The sequence below is a fragment of the Onychostoma macrolepis genome, chromosome 02, assembly GCF_012432095.1.
Source record: "Onychostoma macrolepis isolate SWU-2019 chromosome 02, ASM1243209v1, whole genome shotgun sequence".
Classification (NCBI taxonomy): domain Eukaryota; kingdom Metazoa; phylum Chordata; class Actinopteri; order Cypriniformes; family Cyprinidae; genus Onychostoma; species Onychostoma macrolepis.
The window spans coordinates 31377453-31397939 of NC_081156.1; the positions used below are offsets into that span (position 1 = coordinate 31377453).

The window sequence follows — 20487 nt, forward strand, 5'->3', positions numbered from 1 at the left end:
GGCTTGACTGAGACCTGGATTCGTCCAGAAGACTCAGCAACCCCAGCTGCTCTCTACTAATTTCTCTTTCTCTCATACTTGGCGTCAAGTTGGTCGGGTGGGGGTACTGGCCTGCTCGTTTCACACAATTGGAAATACTCAACCCACTCTACCCTTTGCAATTACAACTCATTTGAATGTCATGCCATTACTGTATCAGCTCCGATAAAACTCCAGATTGTGGTAATCTACCGTCCCCCTGGACAAATTCTAGCCACCTTCCTAGAGGAGCTGGACGGGTTGTTGTCCTCTTCGTGGAGGATGGCACTCCACTCTTAGTCTTTGGTGATTTCAACATTCACCTAGACAAGCCTTATGCTACAGACTTCCACTCACTCCTAGCTTCATTTGATCTCAATCGCCTTACCACTACTAGCACGCACAAATCAGGCAACCAACTTGATTTAATTTACACACGCAATTGTACTGCAGATAACATTCTGGTACAACCGCTACATATCTCGGACCATTTCTTCATTACATTTACACTACATTTTGCTACCCGTGTGCCACCAACCCCCCTACCAGTTACTTTTAGACGAAACCTGCGCTCCCTTTCTCCTTCCCATCTTTCCTCTGTAGTATCCTCCTCTCTTCCCTCATCTACCCATTTCTCATCTCTGGATGTAAACGCAGCTACTGAAACTTTATGCTCTACCTTAACTTCTTGTCTAGACGACATTTGTCCTCTCTCCTCTAGGTCAGCACGGACTGCCCCTTCTAACCCCTGGTTATCTGATGTTCTTCGTGAACATCGGACTAAACTCAGAGCGGCAGAGAAAATGGCACAAATCAAACAACCCGTCGGACCTGAGTAGGTATCAGTCTCTGCTCTCATCTTTCTCTGCTGATGTCCACACTGCCAAATCCTCACATTTCCACAACAAGATCAACAGCGCTCCAGACATGCGTAATCTCTTCAGAACATTTAATTCTCTCCTCTGTCCCCCTCCACCACCTCCCACCACTTCTATTACAGCTGATGACTTTGCTATTTTTTACAGACAAAACTAGATCGATCAGTGATCAGTTCTCACCTCCACGCACACAGGACCCCAACCAACCACATCCACTGCTAAACCTCCCATCTTCTCCTTCTGTCCCCTGACGGAGGCTGAAGTATCCAAACTTCTCCTCTCCAACCATCCTACAACATGTCCTCTTGACCCAATCCCTCGCACCTTCTGCAAGCAATCTCGCCCACGCTCTTACCGACACTCACACACATCATCAACACATCCCTCCTCACAGGCATCTTCCCCACTGCGTTCAAGCAGGCTCGGGTAACCCCACTGCTCAAAAACCTACATTAAACACTTCTCTTATAGAAAACTATAGACCTGTCTCTCTCCTTCCATTCATAGCGAAAACACTTGAACGTGTTGTCTTCAACCAGGTCTCATTGTTTCTTTCACAGAACAACAAACTGGACGCTAAACAGTCAGGTTTCAGGAGTGGCCATTCATCTGAGACTGCACTTCTCTCGGTCACTGAAGCCCTGCGAATTGCAAAAGCCCATTCCAAATCATCAGTCCTTATTCTGTTGGATCTATCTGCCGCGTTTGACACTGTCAATCATCAGATACTCCTCTCCACTCTCTCATCACTGGGCATCACTGGCATTCCACTTCGCTGGTTTGAATCCTATCTCACTGGTAGGTCTTTCAGGGTGGCCTGGGGAGGGGAGGTATCCAAAGCACATCGACTGGTCACTGGGGTTCCTCAGGGATCGGTTCTTGGACCCCTCCTCTTCTCCACATACACTACATCACTGGGTCCCATCATACAGGCACATGGATTCTCCTACCATTGCTACGCTGATGACACACAGCTCTATCTCTCTTTTCAACCAGATGATCCAACGGTAGCTGCAAGGATCTCAGGTTGCCTGGTGGACATCTCGGCATGGATGAAAGAACATCACCTCCAGCTCAACCTGGCAAAGACTGAGCTTCTTGTCTTTCCTGCCGCTCCAACTCTACAGCATGACATCACGATCCAGTTAGGTTCATCAACAATTACCCCATCAACTTCGGTCAGAAATCTTGGTGTAATCTTTGATGACCAGCTGACCTTCAAAGACCACATTGCAAAGACTGCTCGATCTTGCAGGTTTGCACTACACAACATCAGAAAGATCAGGCCCTTTCTGACGGAGCATGCTGCACAACTTCTTGTCCAGGCCCTTGTCATTTCTAGGCTGGACTACTGCAATGCTCTTCTGGCTGGACTTCCATCAAACACAGTCAAACCTCTACAAATGATTCAGAATGCGGCGGCACGACTGGTCTTCAAGGAACCCAAAAGAGCCCATGTTACACCTCTCTTTATCTCATTGCATTGGCTACCAATCGCAGCTCGCATCAAGTTCAAGACACTGATGCTTGCTCATAGAACAACCACAGGCTCAGCACCCGCCTACATGCACTCACTATTAAGAATCTACATCCCCTCCAGAAGTCTGAGATCTGCTAGTGAGCGACGCCTCGTGGTAACATCACAAAGAGGCTCAAAATCACTCTCCAGAACATTCTCGTTCACCATTCCTGGCTGGTGGAATGATCTTCAGAGTACTGGATCCCTGTCAATCTTCAAGCAACAGCTGAAAACTCATCTCTTTCGACACTACTTGACTTCAACCTACACATAAAAAAAAAAAAAAAACTCTTTCTCCTTATTTATTCCTTCCCTTGCTAGCTTGTACTTATTTAAACAATGCCTGAGACTTGGTGTTACAAGCACTTCCTTTGTCGGATTGCCTCTTCAAGATGAATCGCTTCATGTGTTCCCCAAATTGTAAGTCGCTCTGGATAAAAGCGTCTGCAAAATGACTAAATGTAAATGTAAATGTAAATATATATATATATATATATATTAATTTTAAGTTAAGTTATTTAAATTATTTAATGTTCATTTCAAATAATAATTTAAATAAGTATTTATAACAATATAATTTAAAATGAATAGTAATTAATAATATAAATAATTTAAAATAAATTATTAATATTATTAAAAGTGTTACTGTTAATTTTAAATGATTTATATTAATTACTGTTAATTTTAGAATTATTTATATTGTTCATTTGCACTAATGCTTAACCATGGAAAACTAAATTTTATATTTAAAAAAGTAAATATCATAAAGGAGAATTTTTTTCAGACTCTTGACAAATACATAAAAAAAGCGCAAGTCAAACCATTTCAAAGTAAAATAAATCTGGAATATATTATAAAATAAAATAGCAAGAGCAATATATATTTTTTTATCTTTTACACATTTTTGTTGTCTATTTCAATTCTTTTTTTCCATGACTGAAAATTCAAAGGACAGGTTTATAATTTTGATAATTTTTCATATCTTATTTAATTTGGAATATGGAAATAAAACAAAAAAATTAAAAAAATCATAAAATGATTTGCAAACACTGTAGAATTTAATATTGCAGAAGGAGTCTGGAGGAAACATTTGTAGAGCAATCTAATGTTTGCATTCCTCAGAGGACCTGTATCTTTTATAATTGATATTCTCTGAATTCATGTTAAACATTTCCCATCCCAGCTCGAATGAACATCAGAGTTGTGAAAGATGAAAGAGTGTGTCACTGTACCTCGGTAGTGATGTGATCTTGCCCCACTTCTCGATGCAGAAGCGTCGCAGGCCGTTGCTCCCGCGCAGCGCGGTGAAGCCCTCGTAAGGCACGCTGGAGGTGCCTGTCACAAACTGCAGCAGCCGCAGTCTCTGTTCATTATTGAAGCGCTCCACTGCACCCCAGAACCACCGGATCACAATATGCCCATCATGATAACCTGACGACAACGAGGACAGAGTTCAAATACACAACAACTAGATTTTTCACTTTTTTTCCATTGAAGCATCTCTGACAGCACTGAAAATCACTGACCCGCTTATTCACTGAAACGTAGGCAATTATATGATGAAAACATGAATAAAATATATACTGTAAAGTATAATTAATTCAAGGTCTTGAAATGACAATGCAATATAGTGAGAAAAAGAATGATGATACAATATATACACTTGTATTGATTTTATTAGCATGGCCATATTATCAAGTGTATTTATGCTGTGTGTATGTATTTCTGCATTGGTGTATGTAGGTGTATGCATGTCCTCTCACCTCCTCTATACTCTGTGTTGTTTCTCCAGTCGTTCAAATCAATCTCTGCTGTTCCTGCAATAACCAGCTCCAGCTCTCTGGCATCAAACACAGACACCAGACGGGAGTCCACCACCTACACACACACACACATATAGGTCAAAGGTTAAATGAAGGCTACTTGGACAGCACTTAACAGTAAACGGGCAGAGAGTAAGTCAGATGATAAGCATGTTTACCTCGTAAAAGCCCCGGACGAGAGCCTGCGTCTGCTGGACGACACCTCGCTCCACCCTCCACTTCACCATCCGCTCGATATATTCCTTCTTATTCTTCTCTGTCACCTGCACGTTTGTCCCGCCAGACTTCAGCTCCCGCTCGGTCACCTGATGTAAAGATATTTTCTGTTTAATTCACTCCACTCTCCTTTATTTTTTTTAAACCACGGGAATCTTTAGGCAGCTGTTTATTACAAAATAGCAACAAATTTATGCTATCATTGATGCCCAAAAAATTTAATATATTTAATATTACAATAGAATTATAATCATATTTACAAATATGTGTGTGTGTGTATATGTATATATATATATATATATATATATATAAAAGGTAGGATTAGTTTTAGGTTTCACCTGTCCGAACACTTCCTCATTGACAGTGAAGGTGAGATCCAGCACATCTGTGATGTCATTGTCCTTCATCCACTGTAAGCTCTGATGAAACTCCTCATCTAGGTACTCGAGATCACTGAGATCTGTGGCTCTGCAAACAGGTGTAACAATGAGCATGTGCTTTTACAGTTAATATAATACAGGATATTGTATTCTGATAAGTGCTAGATTGATAGACCGGTCAGGCCATCTAATCGACTGATATTTGGGATTACTTCAAGATAACTATGTCCTTTGTTTAATTAATTCTTTTTTTTTCTGTTCAGAATATTTTTTTGAAATTTTAAATAAATAATGTGTGAAAAAATTAAACATTAATTTAAGCCATTTTAATTTAATTTCATTCATGTCTCATTTTGTTCTTTTAAAATTGCAATAGAGTAAATTTAGGTATATTTTTGACACTGAGATGAGCTGTCAAAAAAAAACAACAACAACTGAATTTTCTGTAATTAACCATTGCTCGTATCTAGAAATCTGCTTCCTATTGGCTACTGAAAATCCCATTTCGGTCAGCTACTAATTTGCAAGCACACACAAACAGTTGCTCAAAAGCTTGGGGTCAGTAATAGCCAATACATTTATTCAGCAAGAATGTATTAAATTATTATTAAAAAGAAAATGCTGTTTTTTTTAAATAATAATTATATATTATATCACTGTTTTCATGAAAATATGAAACAATACAATTGTTTTCAACTTTAATAATATTACTAAATATTCCTCGAGCAGCAAATCAGCATATTAGAATGTTTTCTGAAGGATTGTGTGACACTGAAGACTGTAGTAATGATGCTAAAAATTCACAAATCAATTAGATTTGATTTTTCAATGCTTGTACACAACACAACGTGCTCACAATTTGTCAATTTTGTCATCGTTTTCAAATTCTGCATGTAGTTGAATGCATTTAATGGTTTCAGGTCCACTCACAGTCTGAGGAGAGCTTTATAAAACGGGCGGGTGAAGAAGGCGTCCAACAAATACTGATGAATCAAAGCCAAGCCAAGAATTCGACCGCTGAAACGAAACCTGAAAACACGTGTCACATCATGCGGTCAAAAAAACAGACATTCTGGCAATAACAACAGCAGCCTGTGAGAGCAGCCAGTGACATAACTACTTATTTCTCTGTCAATGACAATTCAGTATGCGTTTTCTTCAATTCAGTAAGTGGAATTCCTTGGAAGGAAGTGAAAAGAACCTCACCATTCCAAATGGTTTTCCACAAAAGCAGACATGGGGCTGATCTGAACAGTGTACGTGTCGTTAGCGGAGTATTCAAACAGGCCGTAGTAAGGGTTAAACAGCTCCTGAGACAGCAGGAAGAAAAACTCCCGCGACGGTCCACTGTAGTCCAGTCTGAAAAGAAAATCAAAATAAAATATAAATATAAAAATAGAGCACAACATTGCCATCTAAAACTAGAACTAAAACAGACCATATATTTTATATTCAAATATATTAAATAGACAATATTAGGCTATTCTTATTTGTTAGTTCCCCTTGTGTCAAATATACCAACAGCCTTGTTTGCTTTCAGTGTTTCAGTCAGTTTGAGAATATATTCAGTAACAGTGTTCATTTATTGTCAGCAGTTATGTATACATGTTATATATTGTGTCATTTGCTGAAATCAGATTTCTGCCTCACCCTTCCTCTCCAACAAAGGTGATATACAACTTGTTTCTCTGGAGCTCTTTACGGGAGTAGGCCATGACCTGGTTAAATGTTCCTTCTAACAGATGATCTCTTCTGACGATCAATCTAAAAAAACAACATGAAGTCTTGTAGGACATTTATCTGGCAGATACTATTTTAAAGCATTTGTTGACATATTTACTAGTATTTGCTCATTACACGTTACAGTACATGTGCATTAAAATTCAAAACATTCAAATTTTTTTTTGGACTTTGTATTCATCAAAGAATTCTGAAGAGAAAAAAAAATATTAAGCAGCAAAACATTAATAATAATAATAATAAAAAATTATTGAGTAGAAAATCAGCATATTAGACTGATTTCTGAAGGATCATGTGACACCGAAGACTGGAGTAATGAAGCTGAAAATTCAGCTTTGCATCACAGGAATAAATTACATTTTAAAATATATTTAAATAGAAAACAGTTATTTTACATTCTAATAATATTTCACAATTTTACTATTTTTACTGTATTTTTGATCAAATAAATGCAGCCTTGGCGAGCATAAGAGACTACGCACTTGATCTTGCCGGGTCCTTGCCCGTAGCCCTTTGCCTCCAGCTTCCTGTAGAAGTTGCGCAGTTTTGCTTCAAAATCTCTGCGGTAGGGCGCTGGTGCCCGAGCCCTCTGGGTCCCTAAAAAGACAGTCACAAATCATCACCACAGATGTAAAATCCAGCTTACTATAAATATCAGTCATCAAGGAAAGACTGTCAAGGATCAGCAGGCCATCAAACAACTCGGAAAGAGTTCACCTTGTGAACAAACACAAAAGGGAGACGATCATTCCTTTCATTACGTAAAACACATATTTCAGGGCAAAGATTTTTGATAATGTTTCGGAGGACAGTTTTGTCTGGTTTGTCCAAGCATGCACAGCAGTCAAGTTTTACAAAAAAGACTAAAAAAGTTAACCACTGTAGGACAGAAGGAAATGAGGCGGACAAAGGTTTGTACATTCACACACTACAGGTTTGGGGTCTGTAAATGTGCTGATGACACAGAGAGAGGCAGCTGGGTTGGGACAGTATTTAAACTGGAGAGCGGCTGACCTGGAGAGCTCTCACCAGACAGACAGCAGGCTGGAACGAGAGGAGTTCGCTCAAGGAAGCCTTTATCAGAGCAGATCAGAGCGCGTGTCAATGAACTACGACTGGACTTTCCTTGCAAACTTGAGGCTCTTCATGTAAATAAATCAATTTAAGAGCAATTTAACTGGTGTTAACATCCATCTCGGATCCTATCCCACTGCTAAATATGGGTGTGTATGGGCTAATGTGTCTTAAAAAGGTGGTGAGAGACACATATTTAGATGCGTGTGAACTGTAAAATGTATTTAGAACCATGTGTGTAAATAAGAAAAGTCCCCACAGGTCCTGTTCTGTTTTATGAAATTTAAGGTCAGCGATGATAAGTATATTCAATTTTCTTATCTTAAATTTGGGGATAGTAAAAACACTAATCACCATACGGTCTAGTTCTTAAACGCATTATTAAACTTTAAAAGACTATGACTTCATTAGATAGATGTGAGTGCTGCTGGATCATGGCGCAGTTGCATGATCTACAGGATTGCGGTTTCAGAAGAATTTGCAATCATTGAACAGCGCACATTTATGCCAAAAGATTGCTTAGGATCTACTGTTGATGAATTATGACAATGTTTACTTTAGTTTATATTGTAATATGTTATAGACAGTTGTTGTGAGAGTGCATATTTGATCACTTTCATCTTTTTGAATGAGCAACAGGAAATACGCAATAGTAAAGCATAGACCTTTCAAAATAAAAGTCACAAAAACCTAATGTACTTTTAGCATTCTAATAAATTATTCTAATAATTTAAATATCTCCTTATATAAAGCCCTGGTGTAGGAGACTTTGCTTTAAGCATTTGAGAAGGATGTTACTGGAAGGTGCTTCACTTGATGTCATATCAGGTCATATCTAAACAATGTATGCATTCTGCAGAGAATCTGAAGGCCTGTGTTTAAGCTCTCAGATGACTCACCTGGAGAGTTCTGAGGAGAGGAACCAGGAGAGCAGCGCGGAGAGAAGTTGAACCCGGGGTGAAATGATGCGAGAGGAACGTAAGACATGATGTCCTCCTCAAACAAACTGAAAAGCAAAGCAAAACACGTTTTGAAAAAAGCATGCATGACATTATTACTTTTGCTCTCAGGAAACATTTCCTGTGCATTAATAATAATTCTTTTTTTAGCACAGCCAGTTCATAGGAAGCAGGGAGCTTTACCTTAACAGCATGACCAGGTCAGCATCGCACGACAGCTTCTCCAGTCTCTGTGTGCCTTCGGTTCGGATGTGATGCACCTTTTCCCTTAAGACATAATAAACACACCCGAACAACTGAGAACTGTTTGGAAGTACTAATGATGGATTTTGTTACAGTAACAGAGGAAGGCATAGGGTCATACTTGAGTGAGTGATTCCTCGCCAGGCTCGGCTGCCGTTCCTGTAGCACCTCAAAGATGTTTGGTTGCCGTAAAAACACTACAATCTTATCATTGTAGGCTGGGAAACAAATGGAAAATAATTCATATCAACTCAACTGTATATACTGGATATTTATGATGTATTGAGCTTCTTTGGTTATGATCATGGTAACTGTGATATTAAAGTCAATTTTATATGATCAGTTAAGGACCAAAGGACTAATTTCACACTCCCTCCTTGTATCATGATTTTTTAAAAAGAGTCTCTGGCTTAAATTTATTGTCCAAACAACCATAGATTGGCAAAGTCTGATTCATTTCTGCAAATCAATTTTTGAAAAAAGTTTAAATTTCAGCCACTGATTAATCACTCAAATGTCTTCACTAAAGTCCCTATAATCTATTGTTTGGGACTGATAATTGATTTAATGTTTTTGAAAGAAATTTCTTATACTCACTAAGGTTGCATTTATTTGATAAAATATACATTAATACTGTGAAATATTATTATAATTGAAAATAACTGCATTCTATTTAAATCTATTTTTAAATATAATTTATTCCTGTCATCAAAGCTGAAGTTTCAGCATCATTACTTCAGTCTTCAGTGTCGCATGATCGTTCAGAAATCATTCTAATATGTTGATTTGCCACATTTGAAACATTTATTTTTATTAATGTTGAAAACAGTTGTGCTACTTTATTGTTTTGTGGAAACTGTGAAACATTTTTCAAGATTCTCTGATGAATAAATCATTTAAAATCAACAGCATTTATTTGAAATTGAATTTTGTAACATTATGCATTAAAATGCCACTTTTAAAAAATTTAACTTTTAACTTATTTTTAAAACCATTTCAGAACAAATACATGAACAGAATTTTTTTATTTTTTTCTTCTCTTTTTTAACTACATTGACCAGCCCTAAGTGCAACTATAACAGTGATCCGTCCATTATTTGTGAATGGTTCATACCTAATGGCACTGGCTCCTGCTGGCTTTGGCTTCGTATGGCTGCTACCAGGCTGTTTCCAGGCCTGGCTAACAAAGACACCCCTCGGGTGCGTGACACCTCAGATGCCTGGAATTAATGTGGAAATGAATAAATCAATTATGTTGCAGTCATTTCTGTATCATTTACATAATGAGAAATCAGCACAGTATGAAGTCAGAGGAGACAGATTGTCTCTAGACTGTGAGTGTGTCTGACCTCTCCTGCGCTGTAGCTGCGTAATCTCTGCAGGTGCTGGCGGTGCGTCAGGTGGTTGGGCAATCTGCCGTTTTGCAAGGGGATCCTGGGATCAATGAAGGTTGTGGCACGGCTGTTGTGGTCTACAAAGAATGACTGCATGGAAAAGTGAAGGAGAGACAGTTTAAATAATGGCTTGACGGACCCCGAGGTGAGATGTTAGGAAGAGCGTGATGTGAGGTACCTTCCCCTGCGGGTCTGTTTTGATCTCCCAGCCTCGCGGCAGCTCCAGCTGAGCATCAGCAAACCTATTTAAAAAGGTCACCAGGTCACGGTTGTGCTGGTACCGCTCGAAGTTTCGGGCATCACGCCTGATCTTTAGGACCATGTGTTTCAGACATGAGCTGTTTGTGAACATACGATACGCGCCCTGCAAAAAAAAAAAAAAAAGAAGATAACGTTAACATGACACTAGCATAAACTTCTTTGTTAAAACATGTGCACCACCAAGTTTTGGGTCTGTAAGATTTAAAAAAAAAAGGTTTTTCAAAAAAAAATGTCATGCTCACCAAGGCTGCATTTACTTGATCAAAAATACAATAAACACAGCAATACTGTGAAATATTATTACCATTTAAAATAACTGTTTTCTATTTGAATATATTAATAAAATGTATTTTATTTCTGTAATGCAAAATTGTCAGCATCACAACTCCAGTCTTCAGTGTCACATGATCCTTCAGAAATCATTCTAATATGCTGATTTGGTGGGCAAAAAACATTTCTTATTATCAGTGTTGAAAACAGTTGTGCTGCTTTATATTTCTGTGTAAATCATGATTTTTTTTTTTTTTTTTGGAAATATTATAAATTCCTTTATTGACAAATTTTGAGCAATTCAACGTGTTCTTGCTAAATAAAAGTATTAATTTCCTTCCATAAGAAATATCTTGCTGATCCCAAAATTTTGAACAATAGTGCATAAAATACATGAATGATTTAGATGCAGTGAATAGTGTGTAGTGTGGTGGAAACTCACATAATTTGCATGGAGAACAGTGAAGAACTCTGGGTGAGTGATGAATTTGACTGCTGGACTCTGCAGCAGTAACGTGATCTTCTGACAGTGACCTGGAGAACATGGAGCGTCTCTTCTCAACTCTAAAATGAATAAAAAGAATGAAAATGTTTATTCTTCTACACGGTCAAACCTACCACACTGACAAGACATGTGAGGTCTGTGTTTAGTTCCTATTTATCAATAATACCTTAGTACCTATTTATATGAGACATTCTCACATGTAGATTTCAAAAGGCATGTTTTTAAGTTACTAATGACTTAAATTTCAGTCGGTAGTCACTTTTCCCCAAAGAAAGCTATGAAATGGCTTTAGAAGACCTGATTTGTAGCAAACCGCATATGCTACTTTTAAGGGAGTTTTGTTTTTACACTTGACAGCCATTGGTTCCGGTCTACATTTATTATATGAAAATGAGCAGGTCCAGATGGAATCTGCAAGGTTTTTTCACATTTTTCTGCAAATGGATTTAAACATAGTAAAATGTGTCAAATGGAGGTCTAGAAAAGAGAATTCTGCATTGGAGATTGTGCAAAAACACAAAAAACAAACAGGTTTTGACTGACATGAGCATGAACAAATCATTTCCACGTTTTGGGGGTCATTATGTTTGATGAGTGTGAAGTTACCGGTTGTCTGTGGAGGCGAGTCGGTCTCAATGTTGGCTGTTCTCTCGTTGCGAGGGCTGCCTGACTCCTCGTCTCTCCTCTCTGTGGCCATCGTCCTCTGGATGGTCTGGTACCTGATGGGAACCCGAGTATTGCTGTTATTAATCACTAATATCAGTACAGTACGACTCCCAGTGTAAAGAATCTTTTACAAATATTTCTAACCAAACCCCCTCACTTACTTAACTCCTACGCTGCTCGATGGTTCAGTAAAGCTGTGTGCTTTGAGAATAATCTAAATTTGTCATCTACTGTTTGTGGACTATTAAATAAACAGCATTTAATTACACTCTAAATGGAAACATGATGAAACACCTATATTTTTGTCCTGTAGATGGCAAAAGAGTGCATGTTTATAAGCCCATGTGAATGTGCTTGGTTTATAGAAAATTTCAGCATTTGACCCAAAAAAGTGAATCATTGTCTTTGAGAATTTTTACAAAGGTTGCTGTTTACTGTTATATGTGCCTGTTTGGTTAAACTATAGCAACAGAGTCAGTCATACTTTGCTAAATACAAACCACTTGAGTCTGACCAATACAGTAATTTTAGCAGTTTCAAAAGTTACAGTAATGCATCAAAATTAAGTGAGATTTATGCTTACACCAAGATAAAAAAAGTATGTCAATGGGGTAAGAAAAATACAATTGCTTCCCCTTTGAATTAAGTTTATTTTTCTTACCCCGCTGAAAGTCATTTTAAATTGTAATTTTAAATAACTGTAAATCATGTTTCATTATTCATTTAAATACTCTCCTCCAATAAATTCTGCGTCCTCTGAAAGGTAAACTTCTACAAATGCATATGAAATAAAGTCATCCACAAAAAAACCCATGCCCACACTTTCTCACCGCTATTTCTTTCACTTCATGTCTTCAGTAAATCCCGACAGTATTTTTTTTTTTTTTTTTTGCAAACCCTAAAAGGGTGTTTGCACTGGTGCATGCTGTTAATTAATCTGGCCCTTAATATTTTGTGTCATTTTGCATCTCAAATGTATCTTGACTTAAAAATGCTTATATATTTGTACTGTAAAACAAGACAATAATAATATTAAGTAAGAAAATGACTTCTTGCCAAATTATTAGTTTTCTAAAACAATGGAAAACAGTTAAATGGTAAAAGACACCAGTGTTCAATGAATACATCTTTAAAAATTAATAAAACAATTAGTAATAAAATAATATAGTTCATTAGCCTAAATGTGGGCTGATTACTGCTGAAAAAAGTAGGTGCATTGTAACACTGCAACATGGCTGATCTGAGAGTCAGAACTAAACAAATTAAACATATGGAGACAGTGAATCTTCATAGGATGCACCATGAATGCAATTCAACTAAACTGTATTCTAGATGGGGGGTTTTTTTTCATTAAAAAAAAAAAAAAAAATGTAAAAATGTTGGTATACTGTTGTTATTAAAAACAGTGTTGTTTACCTCCTGTTGAGCTGCTCCATCTGTTGGACGGAACCAGACCTGCGCAGGCCATCCGGCGTGGCAGCGGACGTTGGTCGTTGCCAAGTGGTGGTCCGGTTAATGTGATCCACATAGAACACCCGACCGTGACTGTCAATACGGGCCTCCCAGTCTGAGCGTGCCAAACAAAACAAACACATACATTTGAAGCCCAAGTCATTATTCTGGTCTGTCAGGCAAAAATATTTAAGTATTTCAAATAAGTCTGATAGCTTTAAAAATTGATAGTGGATCTCTCTAATTAGGACATTATTTATAAATACCTTCATGCAATTTTTATTATGGGAATGCCTCAAAGATCCCCTCAGTGTAGGATGTTTCAGATTTGACTAATTTTAACATAAACACACACACAAAGCACAGTAGCGTGACTAAGTGACAGACGGTCTTGAGTGGGTCACAGAATTACGCTGATCAACACTAAAATCTCACAGTGTGGGTTAGTGAGAGTGACACTGGAGATGCTCATGTCTGATAAGAAAATTTGCGTGCGTATATGTAGTTGTAGTTTGACTCTACACAGCTTTGAAACGCAATGAAAAATATGAGGGCAGGCACACCAGGAGAAAGTGATACATTTGGATCGATTTCAACAATTTCAATTTGCGGCAATATTTTGCAACTTCACTTACCAAACTTGGAAACAACATGCATAAGCAACAATCATTTTTCACAAATGAAGATATCTCTCTCTCTCTCTCTATATATATATATATATATATATTTTTTTTTTTTTTTTGTTTGTTTTTCCCAAGAAAAATACTTTTGTAAAGCATTTTTTAAATTGTAAGTTTTAATAAAAAAATACTTTCATTATTTTGATTACCTATATTTAATCCAGAGGCAATTCACCTGTAGTACTAGTATCTCCATATAATTTGTGAGAAAAGACTGTAAATACTGTACACGTGCGTGTATTGTACGGCAGAACTTACTCGGTGGCAGCGGCTCGTCTATGGTGGGATAGTGATGTGGGTCGGGCCGCAGGGCGGGCAGCTGGCTCACTGCAGGATGGTTACAAGGCAAAGGACATTCTCCTAAACACACCACAAACACAAGCCAGGCCATTCTTCATAGATACTTTTCTATCACAAGCCCGCAAAAGGGAAATCCAGATCTTTTTAAAATAAAAACACAAGATCTATGCATTCTACCAATAGAAGTCTACTCACTTCTGCTGCTTGGGCCAGCTACCGGTGATTCTCCGTTACCCATAATGCCGTGCGGGCTCTGGACATGACTATCCGGCGCCTCCTCCCACTGACAGCTCCCATCCCCTGGCTCCCGGCTCTTAGCGCCCTGTCCTGTCTCTGCCTCCAATCCCAGAATGCCGTTCACTCTGTCCATCTCGTCCTCGTCATCCTGTGAGGAAAACACAGTGCTCTCCGACCGCCGTGCGCTGTCTAGAGACGGCGCACGCACGGGGCCCAAGGCCCTCTGCGCCATGTGACTGCAGCATGGCACCGGGCTCAAATCGCACTCGCTTTCTCCTGGTGACCTTTGACCTGTGGTTTGTCCCTCAGCCCCAAGCGGCTGCCCATCTCCATCGAGCATCTGAATGAGGTCGGAGAGGCGCTCGTGTGAGCGGCTGCGGGGCAGCGTCCTGCGAGGGCCGTTGGGTGTTAAAGCGTGAGGCTCAAGGGTCGCACCCTCTTCCTCATCTTCCTCTAGTTCTTCTACGCCCTGTGGCCGGTCGGGTTCGGGTCCAGCCGCGTCTCCCGCTTGCGGCTGGGTGGACGGGAGGCTGTGCAGCAGGTGGTGGATTCGGATGTAATGGGAGCGCGGCGTTTCTGGTTCGCCGCAGGCCGAAGCAATGACCGTCTCCAGCTCAGACACGGGTAGGGAACAAGGCCGCGGCTTTCTTCTCGGTGTGGTTCTGATCCTCAGCGAGCAACATTCCTCTAGATCCACATCTGGTTCCTCTGAAACCGGTTGCTGTTCTGAGACGGCCTCCCCTTCGACTCCTGCAGGATCTCCTGAAGACTCTGCAGGCCCTTCGGCAAAGGCACTATCATTTTCTGCCTCTCCTTGAGGTGTCTCTTCCGTTTCAACATTGGTCTCTTCTTGCTCCATTTGTTCGCGGATCTCGGCGGCTGCTTCCTCCTGCTGCTCTGGATGCGTCTGCTGCTCCTCCTCTAATGGCTCTTCCTCTACAGCTTCTGCTTCGGCTGATTCAACGTCCATGGGCATCTCTACAGAAGCCGTTTCTTCATCTAAGGGCAACTCTGGGGCCCCCTGGTCCAAACTCATGGTGTCTTCTGCCTGAGGCTGGACTTGAGCTTCTGCTGCTGCCACTGGTTGCTCCGTACTGAGAGACATGTCCTCATCATCTGTGGAGAGGACAGAAACCTGTGACCTACATGCATATAATGTATACACGAAAATACTAGCTTGTAAGCATGTATGACATATTTTCGATCATGTGACTTTTTAATGTTATCATGAGTGGCCTGATTAGACTAGTATTAGACGTAATAACATGATGGCTTATTATAATGAATTACATCACTAGTCAAAAGTTTGAGGTCAGAATTTAATATTGTCATTCAGCAAGGATGCATTAAATTGTAAATTGTAAAATACTTTCAAATAGAAAACAGTTATTTTAAAATGTAATAATATTTCACAATATTACTGTATTTTTGCTAAAATAAATGCAGTCTTGGTGAGCTTAAGAGACTTAAAAATAATGTCAAAATAATACAAACCAAACTTTTGAATGGTAGAAAAAGCACAGGATTGGATCAAATGGATTTTATTTGTGAGGTAAGATCAGTTTGAAAAGTAATAGTACATCCTTAACAAGCCACTTGATTTGAGACATTGAGTTACCTGACAAAGATTAGTATGTATAGTTTTGAACAAACCTGCCATAGTGATGCCTTTACAAACTAACTGAATGTCGATTTTAATATCAATATTAAGATAATTGATATGATAAAAAGATACAACACAAAAATAATTATTATTAACAGCTGAAATTTCCATATCAGTCTGTCATTATTGTCTAGAGTTCTTTGTTTAATGTAGCAGACTGTACACTATGAACGTTTTAATGATTTATATTCAATAAAAAAGTCTGTATTTACCTGGATGGATGGAGGATGTAATCTCAAACCTGAACTGCAGCTGGCCACTGACGTGCTCAGTTGGAAGCCTCCGACCCAGAGTGTAACTGACCACTCGATCACTGCGACAAAAAAATGAACAAACACCTCAAAATTAGCATTTCAGCTCATTAGTATAAGAAATCAAGCCCATATTTCAAAATGTTACAAAAGAGCCTATTTTTCTTCTTAAGTTAAGTGCAAGCTTCTTCATCTTTTTGAGCACATACCCGATCGCATGTTTCTCCAGTAATCTTTGCACTGGCATGGACAGCTTGCCCAAGAAACGCTTTATGATGGGTCGGCTTTTGGCAAACTTATCCTTCACCTCGATCTCCAACACATCCGTGGGCAGAGACACAAAATTAAAGCGCTACAAAGACAAAGGAAATACAAAGACACAGAGGAAGAAACAGTAATCATTACAACCAAACCTTGTAACCTAATGTGAAACAAATCATGTTGGTATCAAGCAAATGTGCATTTTACAAAAGAATGTGAATGCAATGTGAGAAGTTGTCCTTCATCAGAGTTGGATGTTGCTGGTGTAAAAGACACTGCCTTTTATTTATGCAACAAAAGCCAAGAACTAAAACAAACAGATAAAATGGTCATAAAAAAAGACAACCAAATATTCATTATTTGGCATGGAGCTTCACATTTGTGCTTGTATGGGTAGTTTAGGCTTTGCACGTCGATTGACCTTTTTGTTTTCTTCAACATCAATATTTTAAGTTTAATTTAACTGAACCTATAACTAAGGACTGAAATTTAGTGATTATGATCATCTATAAGACATGTAGCACTAACCAAAAAGTATCCCTTCAAATAATGATAGTAAGGAAACAAACCCTGCCTTCCATCATTCATTCTCTACGTCTTGACCTATTTTAATCCACCGCTGTAAGGCGATCTTCTCTACTCTTCTCTAATCTAATAAAAGCACTTAGCGGATGACAGTATCAGCCAGAAGCCGCCACTCTACAACATGAAAACAATCCCATCAAATCCAGGTGATCTCATCCACACCAGAAATCAGAATCAGAATCAGAATCAGAAAGACTTTTTATTGCCAAGTACGCTTGCGCATACAAGGAATTTGTTTTAGTGTCATAAGTTTCCAGTTCACAGAGACAACAACGACACACAGACAATAGAAAAAAGATGAGAATAAAAAATACACATGTAAATACAAAAACAAAAAAATAAATAATAATAATAATAATTTGAAACATAAATTATTGTATATACAGTTGTGCTATAGATGATAGAATGGGATAGAATAGAAAGAGATGCAGGGATCTGCTAGGATGGAGGTGGTAGCAAATAAATATAAGGTTATTGCACAAGGTTATTGGGGCACTGTAGCGCTGGCCAGATGGCAAAAGTTCAAAAAGGGGATGACTTGGATGTGAGGGATCCAGAGTGATTTTCTGAGCCCTTTTCCTCACTCTGGATGTATACAGTACATGAAGGGTGGGCAGGGGGGCACCAATAAGTTGTAGTGATGGGAATCGTAAAGAATTTAACATTTCTGGTTCTGAACCCATTTAATGATAGCAGTTATTTTAAGGATTAAGTACTGAGAAAGCACCAAATAATTCATACTAACTGCATAAGACATACTGTTCAAATGTTTGAAGTCAGTAAGTTTTTTTTTTTAAGTTTCAAAGGTAGTGTATAATGTTTATATATAGTAGTATTGGCTGTTTTAGACCAATGATATTGTTTGTGACTCAAATCATACAGTTCCTACAGAGATGACATTCTGTGTAATGAAAATAGAAAAATATTCTAACAAAATCCTATCCGTCAGTCAACAGAACAGCGAGCTGTATTTGTGATTCTGCAGTGACGCATCAAGTTTATTTGCAGAATAAAGGATTTACATGACAAACTCCATGTGGACTCTGTACAAAGCACAGAAGGGCAGCGTTGGGTTAAATGTCAGTGAATAAATAACACTGGAACCAGATATTTTTTTGTAAGGATTTTTATATGAGCATGTTTAATCTAGTGTGTGCGCACGTTTGTGTGCTTCCCATACCTCCCTCTGCCAAACGGGATTAATGGTATTGCAGACGATGCCGGATCTCTTCTCCTGGCCGTGGTGAGGCAGGGCAGGGAAGATGCTGTGCTTGCCGGGGTGGATGGCAATCTTCAGGTAGGGGTCGGGGTTAAAGAACATGCCTTTCTTTAGCCCAGTGGCCTGGAAATCTGACCACAACATAAAAACAGAGAGATGAATGAGAACAGAACAAAACAGAATACAAAAGAAATGGCACAGAAAGACACAGATCAGCATATAAAATAAGAGAAGCAAGCAGAATACGGTACAATAAAAAAGACTATAAAAGAGGAGAATAAATCTTGGGTCCCATCATACAGGCACATGGATTCTCATACCATTGCTACGCTGATGACACACAGCTCTACCTCTCTTTTCAACCAGATGATCCAACGGTAGCTGCAAGGATCTCAGGTTGCCTGGCGGACATCTCGGCATGGATGAAAGAACATCACCTGCAGCTCAACCTGGCAAAGACTGAGCTTCTTGTCCTCCCTGCCACTCCGACTCTACAGCATGACTTCACGATCCAGTTAGGTTCATCAACAATAACCCCATCAACTTCGGTCAGAAATCTTGGTGTAATCTTTGATGATCAGCTGACCTTCAAAGACCACATTACAAAAACTGCTCGATCTTGCAGGTTTGCACTATATAACATCAGAAAGATCAGGCCCTTTCTGACAGAGCATGCTGCACAACTTCTTGTCCAGGCCCTTGTCATTTCTAGGCTGGACTATTGCAATGCTCTTCTGGCTGGACTTCCGTCTAATACAGTCAAACCTCTACAAATGATTCAGAATGCAGCGGCACGACTGGTCTTCAACGAGCCCAAAAGAGCCCATGTTACACCTCTCTTTATCTCCCTGCACTGGCTACCAATCACGGCTCGCATCAAGTTCAAGACACTGATGCTTGCATATAGAACAACCACTGGCTCAGCACCCGTTTACTTGCACTCTCTATTAACAAACTACATCCCTCCAGAAATCTGAGATCTGCTAGTGAGCGGCGCCTCGTGATACCATCACAGAGAGGCGCAAAATCACTCTCTAGATCATTCTCATTCACCATTCCTGGCTGGTGGAGCGATCTTCCCACCTCTATCCGGAATGCTGGATCCCTGTCAATCTTCAAGCAACAACTGAAAACTCATCTCTTTCGACAGCACTTGACTTCATCCTAAACTTAAAAAAAAAAAAAAATTATCTTTACTTATTCCTTCCTTTGGTAGTTTGTATTTATTTGAACAATGCCTGAGACTTGGTGTTGCAAGCACTTCGTATGTCTGATTGCCTCTTCAAGATTAATCGCTCTATGTATTCCCCAATTGTAAGTCGCTTTGGATAAAAGCGTCTGCTAAATGACTAAATGTAAATGTAAATGTAAATGTAAATCAGAAAAAACAGGTACTGAAGAGAACAAAGCAGAAAAATAATATTCAAGAGATTAAAACAGAACAAAATAGCATAGAACAGAGTCAAACGAAACAGAATAAACAACAGAAGAGAACAAAACAAAACTGAATGGAACCAAATAAAATAAAACAAACAAAACAGAACAGAATAGAACAAATAAACAAAACAAAGAAAAGAAAAAACAAAATAATAACAGAATAGAACATACAAAAATAGAACAAATAAACAAAACAAAAAAACAGAATAGAATAGAAAAAAAATAAAACAAAACTGAACATTCCAAATAGGGGTAGAAAAAAAAAAAAATCGGTACAGCATAGTATCGCGATATTTTCCACGGTAATACTGTATCGATACACAGACGGCAAGTATCGATCTTTTATTATACTATTTGGTAGAATAATAAAATCAATTTCTTTACAGTCCACTAGATCAGTGGTTTTCAAACTTTTTTGAGAGCGACCCTATTTTTTCATTTTTAAATCGAAGCGAC

At 38.8% G+C, this 20487-nt stretch overlaps 1 protein-coding gene across 2 annotated transcripts in view; it reads right to left on the bottom strand.

Annotated features, from left to right (window-relative positions):
* Positions 1-20487, bottom strand: part of hecw1b (HECT, C2 and WW domain containing E3 ubiquitin protein ligase 1b) — a 48647-nt gene that overhangs the window by 3916 nt on the left and 24244 nt on the right. Inside the window, exons 6-27 of one of the 2 annotated variants that reach the window (XM_058762898.1) lie at positions 18556-18725; positions 16739-16881; positions 16491-16591; positions 14574-15731; positions 14337-14405; positions 13363-13513; positions 11887-11999; positions 11218-11339; positions 10423-10608; positions 10200-10334; positions 9965-10070; positions 8972-9068; positions 8791-8874; positions 8548-8654; positions 7057-7171; positions 6485-6598; positions 6041-6193; positions 5765-5863; positions 4793-4922; positions 4397-4543; positions 4179-4293; positions 3648-3846 (exon numbers count right to left, since the gene is read on the bottom strand). In XM_058762898.1, the coding sequence (XP_058618881.1) occupies positions 3648-3846; positions 4179-4293; positions 4397-4543; positions 4793-4922; positions 5765-5863; positions 6041-6193; positions 6485-6598; positions 7057-7171; positions 8548-8654; positions 8791-8874; positions 8972-9068; positions 9965-10070; positions 10200-10334; positions 10423-10608; positions 11218-11339; positions 11887-11999; positions 13363-13513; positions 14337-14405; positions 14574-15731; positions 16491-16591; positions 16739-16881; positions 18556-18725 (3814 nt within the window). Of the gene's footprint in view, positions 1-3647; positions 3847-4178; positions 4294-4396; positions 4544-4792; positions 4923-5764; positions 5864-6040; positions 6194-6484; positions 6599-7056; positions 7172-8547; positions 8655-8790; positions 8875-8971; positions 9069-9964; positions 10071-10199; positions 10335-10422; positions 10609-11217; positions 11340-11886; positions 12000-13362; positions 13514-14336; positions 14439-14573; positions 15732-16490; positions 16592-16738; positions 16882-18555; positions 18726-20487 lie in introns of both variants that reach the window. The other variant, XM_058762888.1, reaches the window with a different exon arrangement.